Source organism: Cynara cardunculus (assembly GCF_001531365.2).
Source record: "Cynara cardunculus var. scolymus isolate 2C chromosome LG 5, CcrdV1, whole genome shotgun sequence".
Lineage (NCBI taxonomy): Eukaryota > Viridiplantae > Streptophyta > Magnoliopsida > Asterales > Asteraceae > Cynara > Cynara cardunculus.
In genome coordinates this window covers 537,793-548,480 of record NC_037532.1, presented here as the reverse complement: position 1 = coordinate 548,480, position 10,688 = coordinate 537,793, and the positions used below count along the sequence as shown (strand labels likewise).

Below are 10,688 nucleotides of genomic sequence, written 5' to 3'. Positions count from 1 at the left end.
CTGGTTGAGTTTTTTATTTTTATTATTTTCCCCTGACCCTATTTTATATTATGCTAATTATTTTATGGCCCAGCTTAATTTTTTTTACGGGATCCGCCAATGGGTGTGTGCTCGTTTAGTCGAGAGTCGAGACAAAAACAAAAGCCAAAAAGCTGAGCAATGTAGAGGCAAGCACAACARAGCCACTTGCCAAGGAAGACATTCACAATTCAAAGGTGACTTCAGGACTTGAAAGCAATTACCTAAGAAGCTGCAGATCATCTTCATTAAGGTATTCACGCAAAGATTCCGCGTGAAGCAATAAAGAATCTGCAACATAGAAATAATTTGCCATTAGAAAAAGACGTCGTTTCTTTATCAACAAAAGGACTATTGAAATTGATAGATACGCAGGTTTCGGCAGGCGGCAGCTGATCTCTCAGCACCACCCATCTGTGGAAGTTCCTTTTGCAAGCACTGGATAAACTTATTGACGAAAAGACCCTCCTCCTCTGAGGATCAAAACAGAGATTTTAGTCAAGGACATGCTAACAGGTGATCTCAAACTTCAAAACTGAAAGCAATAGTTAGGCAAACAAGTAACATATATACRTGTATGACACCAATTAATATTTTGAAGTTTTGCAGAGACAAACAATGGGGTAAAACTAAATTATTCACCTTTACAGATATCGGGAATGAAACAGGTGAGGTTAGCTACAATTTTTATTAATAAAGTTGTTTTTTGACGTGCATAGGGCGTCTGAGGAGCATGACRGGTACTGACAGCAGATCGTACATGAAATGTTGAGACTACCCCCAAAGTCTGTCTAGCTGCTGACAAGGAATCATATTCCATTGTAACATCCTCTTCAGAAGGTTCAAGAGCAGAAGAACACCAACTAGAGAAGAATTCTCCATGTGGTAGCGAAAATATTGTGGTCAAAAACTCTGTCTACATGGAGCAAAAAAAAAAGAAATTCAACAAACGAACATGCATTAGTATTGGTTAGACATTGATAATCAAACACATCCATATATAAACCAAACTAAACGGACCCATTATATCCCAAGTAGAGGTGGGATGTGTGTGTGGGTGGGGGTGGGGGTAGGATGCACGTAGACCTTGCCTATTGCGGTAGAGAGGCTGTTTATGTGAAGACCCCCGATTTACAAGAAACTAAAACAAACATTRCGTATGAGAGAGTGTGCAAGCAAGAAACGGGCACAGTAAACAGAAAATGCAATCAGAGACATATTGAGAGGGAGATACGTTAAACAACAAGGAAACACAGAAACTCAGAAGACGTGACACAAGTAGAAAAACTAGTAGGCATGAAAGGCTAAGGGMCTGATTGTTAGCAGCTTAATGTGCTTAATGGGATTCATAGCTTATTCGGCAGTCATACATGATTGTTTGGTAATGGCTTCATGATATAGAAAGTGGCTTATTCCGTAAGCTTMTGGGGGGAGYGTTATGTAGAAAGYCAAGTTTCTTTTTTCCAAACCTGCCCCTTCCAATTAAGAAACGCKCTYCTTCCATCTATGAAAAAACCCTCCCAAACTATATCATTCTCAATCTATACGGAAAGATTAATCCACACAGACARCTTTATCCATACAGGACTTGATGGGAAACCAACCAAACAGCCCCTAAGATAGTTTTACATGTTTTACAGTAATCATGCAGTAAACACACCCATATATCATGGTATAATATAGTTTTATATGTTTTTCTCAGGCATTGGACATTTTAAGTACCCAATTGAGATCATGAGACATGGGGTAAAATGAGAGTAASCATATCAATCTTAAAGAATCACAATAAAATAAATGCAGTTTTCAAAAGCTTACAAAGTTCAACAATATGTAACATCGGAAATTAGAATCATCCGAGAATATCTCTATTAGTCGCATTGCATTGAGTTGCAAAAGTCCCCTTGGATGGCCTTTGAAAGAGCAATCAGAGGGACTTCTGGGATCTCCACAAAACACGATCTTTAGCACCTGAAGGACCTACATTATGCAATTGCAACATAAAGAGTTTGTAAGTAACATGGTATGTACAATGCAGGAACAAGTTATGTCTGCAGTTACAAGGTTACTATCCATTGATCAATTCAACAACAAGCTACATGAAAACAAACATTGGCTTCCTCAAATACAGAATAGAAAAATGTTGCATGAATTAAGTTGGGTATACTGACTTGCTAGGATTATACTATGCTAGAATGCCTTACAAAAGCAAGCATATTCATMTTATGCAAAGAAAGAATATTCCAACAACTAAGGGCCTACTCRTTAGCGGCTTAATGAGCTTAATGGGACWCACAACTTATTCGGTCAGCTATACATGACTGTTTGGTAGTGGCTTAATGATATAGAAAGTAGYTTATTCAGTAAGCTTCTTGGGGGGAGCTTTATGAAGAAAGCCAAGTGTTCTACAGACCTGCCCATCCCAATTAAAAAACAYGTCCTTTCATCTATGAAAACCCCCTCCAAAACAATAACCTTCCCAATCTACACAGATGGATTAATCCACACAGACARCTTTATCCATACATGACTTAATGAAAAACCAACCAAACATCYTAAGTCAAYGATTAACATCTAGAGCACTTCATATGTGCCAATTTATAGTTAACGCAACATTTTTGGTATATAGGGGGTTATAGATATAACGGGGATTACCATGCTAAGATATGAAACTGATGAATGGTTTTCTTTTTTCTTTTTTTTTTATTCTCTCTTTTAACCTGTTCTGATTTTCTCTTTCCTATTTCCTATACCCCATATCAAAATTTTATTCTCCGGATAGAACCCTTCACTGTTAATTTCATCAATAAAACCTTATAAGTGGAGGCTTAGATGATTAAAAAAAGGTTGTATTAGGTAGCCAAAGATAGGAATATAAGCAGAGTGCCCACTAAATTGGCTATAATGTCTTAAAATAAACTTAAATTTTCACAAGGTTTGAAAATAAACCTGGAATACAATAGACTTGGCTAAATCCAAGCCTAGAGTGGTGCTGGCAGCCAAATCCAAGAAAGAGCCCCTTTCCACTTCAGTTTCACAAAGATGCAGCATCTGGAGAAAGAGGAGTTAAAGCTATAAATGAAACCAAGAAAATGTGCTATAAACTCTGCAGTRAACCGCCTCATATAATGTCTACAACAGATTATGGTCTACAACGAGAACTTACAATAGATAAAACTTTTGATTTAAGCCTAGAAACCCCAGCCATAAGATGGGAGTCGTCACATGGAGGCAGTTCCATGATATCCTGAACCAGAAGAAGAGCACCGCCTTCTTCACATAGGTCCTGTAGAACAACATAGTGAGTACTGTACTGCACCACATGCTTACCGTAACTCAAGGAGTACCTATCTAAACATGTGAGTTTAGTCCTGATGGTGTGACATACGTCGAAAAGATAAAAGACAATAATAGTAACATCTAGACAATTTCCCATCACAGATTATTTTTAATAAAGAAGAAAGAATATTTTGGAGAACATGAAGCATATACAATAATGAAAAATGACAAGTAGAACGTTTCTGAAGAACATGARGCATATACGATCAGTGAAAAATGACTGATAGAATGTTCTCGAAGAATATTGAAGCATCGTGTGCAAGTCTTAGTAGATAAGTAGATAGATCTTCCATGCAAATAGCAAGATATAACTTACGCAAACCAGAAAACCAAATTGCCTTTTTACTTGTTACCTAAAAGAGTAATCTAAAAATAGAAAGAGGGGTCAATGTAACCTGTCTTCTAATTTGGCTTGAATGACCATTGGGACTTAATCTTAAAGATACAGATTKCAATTTTAGCTATAACTTGCAATGTATAAACAATAGAATAACTCTAACCAACCAACCAACTTTGCTCCACATGGAGATGTCCCAACACCAAATTATACTTTTTTTGTCGTGAGGGGTGTTACGTGGGGATACACAACTTTCATTTAATCTTGCCTAAACCTTGTTGCCATAAAAGGATATTATTGGCACATTGTGAGTAATTCRAAGATGCATAGAAGGATTTAWATTGAGTAAAACCTTATTCTGGACCAGGCGTTCCTGAAACAACTTTTCCTGGCAAAGTGAATGAAAAAACTGTAGAGAAGCCTCACAGTGCTGACAGAGACGGTGGACTTCATCAACATTGGGCATCACATGAGTGTCAGTATGTTGAGCTGACAGCTTCACTTGAAGAMAATGTATAACCGCACGCAGAGCAGGAAAAGCTACTCTGGTAAATACATCAACCTGCCAAATATRTATCACCAGCCACATTCCCATCAATAAAGGATTTCAATACACAGAAACTAAGGTACCATTTGGTTTGCRGRATTGGATTGGATTTTGGAGGGATTTGGAATTGAATTCCATTTCAAACCCATGTTTGGTTTGAAGGAATTCCTGGATTTGAAATCCTGGGATTTCGTTGAAATACCACAAATATAGRATTTTGAAATCCCATGGGGGTGGTTGGTATTTCACGGGATTTCGTAGGATTTGTATGTAAGAATAATTTAAAATATGTTTTGTAATAATCAGTTGATAAAAAAAGTAATTTAATTATTTATAAATTATTTTCATAATTTTTTTACAAATAATGGAATTCAATTCCATTCAAAGGCCTACAAACCAAACACACCAAAAATTTCAAATCCTTCCAAATCCAAATCCCTCTAATTTCAAATCCTTCCACGAAATCCAAATCCCTTAAAACCACTCCATCAAACCGAACGCCTCTAAAACTACTCTGAAATAAAATATGAAATGGGTTGTAAGAGAAACATCAAATCATTGACTAGTAATTTGTGGATTATAAAAGTTAAAAAGATGTCACCTTAGGGTGTGCAAGCAGAACATGACTAAGCTCATGCCACTTTGAAGAAATACAWATTCTTAACAGATACAAGCTGCTAGCCAATAATGTTGAATGCAAAAGGACCATATGACTTGAAGCATGAATTTTCTGCATCACCAAAATTGTGTTTCAGTGCTACAWAATAGAGGAAAATAATGTACTAAAGTATAATGTGTGAAGGATAGAATTAACCTGTCTAAAGCCACTAAGAAAAATAATCATGTAAAATATCAAATCAAGCATCTGTTCTGATATATTTACATCATCAAGCAAGACCTGCGGCAGGAAAAATCAGTTAATGGAATGCAGAAGATAAAAGTACAACTTGCACTCGTTACAGAACATTTACAGAAGTTTTCGCTCTCCCGTTAACAAAACATGTGTTCAAGAACGAAGAGAAAAAGGATCACATGAAGCATCTTGAAAAACGGAACCCCATCAAGGAGAGCAAAAAACATGCATCATCTAACACAACAGAATTTCTTTTACCAAAAATCTCCATGATAAAGAGCATTTTGGAAGCAAAATTAAGAAAAAAAATAGCAGCCATGCATCCACGGCTCTGCTTTATGAGATTGCATGGAAAGATGTTATTCCTGCTCCAGAGCCTTGACTACATCATTAACTAATTTTTAAYGGGTTCCATTTCTAGCTTACCCCAACTAATTTAAGTAAAAGGATTGTTGTCATTTTCATATTCATTGTTGCTGTATGCATGCAGATGCAATGCCCTATTGCTGATTCATCAAAATACTAAAAAGGCRTCATTCAAGAGAGAAATTGCATTTGTGAGCAGAGATAACTAAGCAAATCTAAATTTGATGCTTCTGGCACAACTAAAGACAACATAAGGATTAGGACTCATTCAGCATAGGAAACATGTTAATATTCAAATAAAGAAACGTATCTCCAGAATTACTTTTAACCATACTCAACTGCTTAAAGTCTAACGAACCTTCACAGAAAGCAATARCATTTAATTTTCCAGGTTTAGTGCAATATTTCACAGATTCACTCTATGTGCAGGCCTGGCCTATGTGAGGAATAAGTGAAATTCTTGGATAATTACCCGTAAAGCATTTCTTCGCCATGTAATCCAACTGCCCAAACAAATACAATCAAGAAGAACAGGCATGCAACCTTATTTCTTAAAGAATCTACCTTTTGAAATTTATTGGTCTGTTTGTAATTATGTTCATCACAGAAAAAGAAAGAAAGAAAAATAATGATAACAAAGGTTAGAAAAATACAAAATTCATGGAAGYTGCAAATAGTTAGCAGTATGAAAATGTCATAGAACAGTCTGGAACAGCAAGAACCAGCAAGTAGACTTCAGATACTGGGGAAWGAGAAAGTTATTTTGGATGGACCGAGCCTTAGCTAATGCCTTAATATTCCAAATTGTGGAAGATGCTTGGGGTTAATGACAAAGGTAAATCAGCTATTATTTTGTAATGGKGGTTACTATTTGCTCTTGTAATCATTCTTTTTTTTTATATATATTTTGGACATATCACAACACGAATACAAAACCAACAATTAAGAATGCATGACATGTCCACTTTCTATTGGGAATTGCTCTCATTTCWTCAAATTGATTGAGTGCCAACTCTAGAGGAATAGTGAAGAGTCCTGCCTTAACAGAGATAACAAGTTGCTGATTTTAGAATATTTGTTGGCTTCTAGTGTGAGTCTCTTTTCCATTTTCTTTTCCTACTCACACTTCCTTTTCTTTTCTCTCTTTTTGCTAGGGAACACTTCTTTCACACATGAATTCAGATGTGCAGTTATAGCAAATACAACCTCTTCMACTCATAGATGTGTGAATCCCAAGGGGAAAGAAAGATARAGAAAAGAAGAAATTAACTAACCTGCTCAAGTTTTGGATAGCGATATGCAAGATCACACAAAGCATGCAATAATCGTACCCCGCCTAATAAGTATCTGAAATGTTGCTGGTCTACTTTACCTGATAAAAGTTTGGCAATCAAGTGCAAAGCAAGATATCTTGCTAGACTTTCCAAATTTATCTGCAACATCAAGGTTTATCACATTGACCAAGAGACAATCAGCAAGCAATATCTGATGTGAAAACTTCAATGAGTAAATAAATGATTGATTCTAATATCTACCAACCTCAAAAGATGAACCATCGACTTTAGTCCATCGAATGGTACCATTTTCAGCATCCCGGATTAGCTTGCTAAGATCCGGAGAACTTAATGCATGTAACTCGGTGACAGCTGAAACCAAATCTATAGCCTGCATACCAAAGCACTCCAAATATGAAAAGATGTGAACATCAAAAAGTTAGGTTGAATCAAAKTATGGATATCAGCATATGTATGTGTATGTATCTCTCTTTCTCTTTGTATGGAGAGAGAATACAAGTAAGGAGGCTGGAACGTGAGAAAACTTCAGCCACTGGCAGAGCTTACGACATAGGCAACTTTAAAACTGTCTGAGAAACTTTTCGTAAATTGAAGATGGCCAACAATACAATGACTTATACATATCAAAAGACTATGCTAATCAATTAGAGGGTTTTGTTCATACAATTCCACTGGTTATAACAGTTTAAGCTTTAAGGCGGTCCCAAGACTAAAGTTTACATATCATAAAAAGAAGGCATGCTTGAGAATGAGACAATACTTAATCTGTACACCAACATAAACAAATATGTAGAGAGAGGGAGGTTCAGGGGGAACCCCCAAAAAAATGAAAAACTGAGTAATACCATGRTAATCATTCATCTGGATGGTATGCACATGTGCATATGAGTAATTGAAGCTGTTTTTTTAGTTTTTATGCATGTGWGCATGTTATGCACATGTACATACCAGACAAATTGCTTAAAATTACTAGTATGTACATGTGCATACCGTCCTGATAAAAGCTTACCAAGGGTGTTCCTCAGTTTATGCTTTTATTTTGTTCCAAATTTTACTGATTTCCTTCTTTTCCCCTTTTACTGTTTTAWTTCAGTCACGCCCATCGCTAATTATACTCAATAATTCAATTTCACAAGTGCTTTCAAGACTCTATCAGGATGACAAGGTCTGATCTCAGAATCTTGCATTACCATATACTGGCTAGCTCCTTTTAATTTTAAAGTTGCGGTAGAATCTTAAGATAAAAAAACAAATAAAATGAAGTGATCTGTTGAGCATAACATAATTATAGAAAATTCATAACCATGGGATGGAGCAGTTAAAGTGCAAGAGGGAAATTGACAKAAATAGCCAATCAGGTTTCACTTTTTAGCCATTTTCTGACCCAAATTCTTTTTGGACAAATGATATCAAGTTAGGTCTATGGATGGATCCAGATCTAGGGGGGCGGCCCCGCCCGATGAGCATAGGGAATCTTTACTCGAGCATTCAACTAGGCCCTGACATGATAGGTGAGGAATCACTCTTGATCTTTTTTAATGGGGCCTACAACTTCTCTTAGCCGACTAGCATCCCTCACCACTGCGCATTTCTCGAACAAAGAAGACGACTATAGGATTGAATTCGCGTTCATTCTTTTTTGTTTTACTTTTTGCRGAAAACCAATCCTTACGCATATAGGGCCGTTTACCTAAACACTTACCCGGTAAGCACTTACCGGAAAAATTCAACACTATCGCTTACTTACCGGATAAGATTTTATTCACTAAAACGCATCGTATGCAACAATTTATCCCGGTAAGCGCTAACCATGGTAAGAGTCCTCGTCCTCACTTACCGGGAAGACTCTCGATTCTTGCCTACGCTCTTACCGGGTAAGATTTTTAGTCCTTGTCATATTCTTCCGGTAAAGTAAAGTGACTTGATAAGCGCTTACCCGGGTAAGCGTTTGATAAACGGCACCTAAGCCTTATGCATAAGGATTGGCTAAAAAATGAATTTGGATTAGAATATGCCTAAAAAGTGAAATCACCTATGAGTTTTGGCTATTTATGTAAATTTCCTAGTGCAAGAACTTATCTTGCAAGCCAAAACAGAATTCAACTATCAATTGAACCTTTTACGCGACTATATATGAGATAGTGATACAAATTTAAACCAGGAGTATTAACGTCAAAAGARCACATTTCAACCGTACGTCATATCTCGTGTGGGAAAAAAAAAAGCCATTCATGGCAGCCGTAAGAAAAACAAACTTCGAAAATTTTGCTCACCGGTTTCTTCGTGCATGGTTCATCCTCACTTGCAGGCCTCATTGCTACATTTCGTGAGCCAGAACTGAGAGGGAAGAACATAGAACACAACATTATAAACAAATACAGTTTTAAACAGTATTATCTTGCGATTTTTGATAATTTAACCATATAAACCCTAGATTTCTGCCCAAAACCAAGAAACAAACATACAACTGATGCAATTTACAGAACGTATCAACAAGAAGATGGTCGAACTTCGAATAAAAAAAAAACGCGAACAAATTACCTTCAACTATCGACGATATAGGTGGGGAAAACGTTAGTGATTCAACGCTAAACATCGAGAGAAGATTTCTGTAAGCAAATRTTGATTGATCACGATGACTGTAAGATGTCAGTCAGTGGATTGAGTTGAAAGAAGCGATTTGAGAGATATATGATTGATTTGTTACTACGTTCGTCAATGAATGAATTACGGAATATTGTCGTAAAGAGGAGTTGGCTGTGCTAACTTGCGCCAAAGTTACGCAAATCGCCTAACGTGAGCCCAATTTGTAGGTAGAATTTTTTTTMAGATATCGAGTAAATTACGGTTTTAGTCCCTAGAGTTTGATTGAAATTACGATTTTTGTCCCTAGTTTTCTCTTATTTCCCTTTTTTCGTCTTTATCGCTAACGGATGTTAGTTGAGGGCMGTTAAAGCATTTTTGCTCTTTTTTATTTTTTTTCTATTTTGTTATATTAAATAAAGTGCCAAATGTGAGAAAACCCAAACCAAAATGTAAGAAAACCAAGCAAATAAATCAAAAATTAAAAAAAGAACAGTTAAAATCACTAGAAAAATACGGTTGCTGAATGATTTGGTACATAATAATTAAGTAGTTAGAATGATTAAGAGACTCTTATTATATAATGCAAAATGAAAGATAATTGTTTGTTAATTGTTAATTGTTAAGAGTAAAATTAGGATGCTGAATGGTTAAGGGAAACTTAGAATACAAAATTGTTCAGAGAGTTTTAGAATCATTATAATGCAGACTTTTTTTGTCAAACAACATTCACCTCTTAATAATTCAGATATTACTTTTTAATAAAACTATTAAAAAGTAAACAAACAATCATTTTAAAATATAATGGAGAAGAAAGGTTTGGTGTGTGTATGGGGGTGTTCCTTACAATAGTGAAGGGAGTAAGTGATTCAGGGGAGGATTGCATTGGTGGAAGAAGATGATTGATTGCTAAGTAGTAGCTGTGTTTATTATATATAGGTATAAAAGTTGGATTTATGTAAGATCAGTTTGTTTTTATGAGACCCGTAAGTTCATTTTTTATATTTGAAATTTCATAGCAAGACACTAAAGGTGAAAAAAGAAGCCGAACTTTCACAACGTTTTGCTGTGAAGTTTGAAGTGTAAAAAAATGATCTCGCAGGTCTCATAAAAACATGTTGATCTCACGTGATTCTAAGTCATAGGTATAATATATGAAATATAAGATATAATAATAATATATGCATATGTACATATAACATATAAGGTATAAATATACAATATTATGTTGTATAACATATACGATATAATATATAATATTATATTGTATACCATATAAAGTATAACATATAATATACGATATAATATTATATTGTACAATATATAAAGTATAAAGTAAATATATAAGGTATA

General features: G+C 35.5%; 1 protein-coding gene across 1 annotated transcript in view; it reads right to left on the bottom strand.

The window, feature by feature from the left end:
* LOC112512171 (nodulin homeobox-like) overlaps positions 1-10,688 on the bottom strand; it is a 16,936-nt gene that overhangs the window by 3,886 nt on the left and 2,362 nt on the right. The window contains exons 2-14 of the mRNA XM_025118034.1: positions 9,294-9,361; positions 9,026-9,089; positions 6,997-7,122; positions 6,732-6,890; positions 5,053-5,136; positions 4,840-4,968; positions 4,044-4,253; positions 3,182-3,301; positions 2,965-3,066; positions 1,834-1,995; positions 661-934; positions 390-491; positions 243-309 (exon numbers count right to left, since the gene is read on the bottom strand). Of these exons, the coding sequence (XP_024973802.1) occupies positions 243-309; positions 390-491; positions 661-934; positions 1,834-1,995; positions 2,965-3,066; positions 3,182-3,301; positions 4,044-4,253; positions 4,840-4,968; positions 5,053-5,136; positions 6,732-6,890; positions 6,997-7,122; positions 9,026-9,067 (1,577 nt within the window). The 5' untranslated portion in view covers positions 9,068-9,089; positions 9,294-9,361. The remainder of the gene's footprint in view (positions 1-242; positions 310-389; positions 492-660; positions 935-1,833; positions 1,996-2,964; positions 3,067-3,181; positions 3,302-4,043; positions 4,254-4,839; positions 4,969-5,052; positions 5,137-6,731; positions 6,891-6,996; positions 7,123-9,025; positions 9,090-9,293; positions 9,362-10,688) is intronic.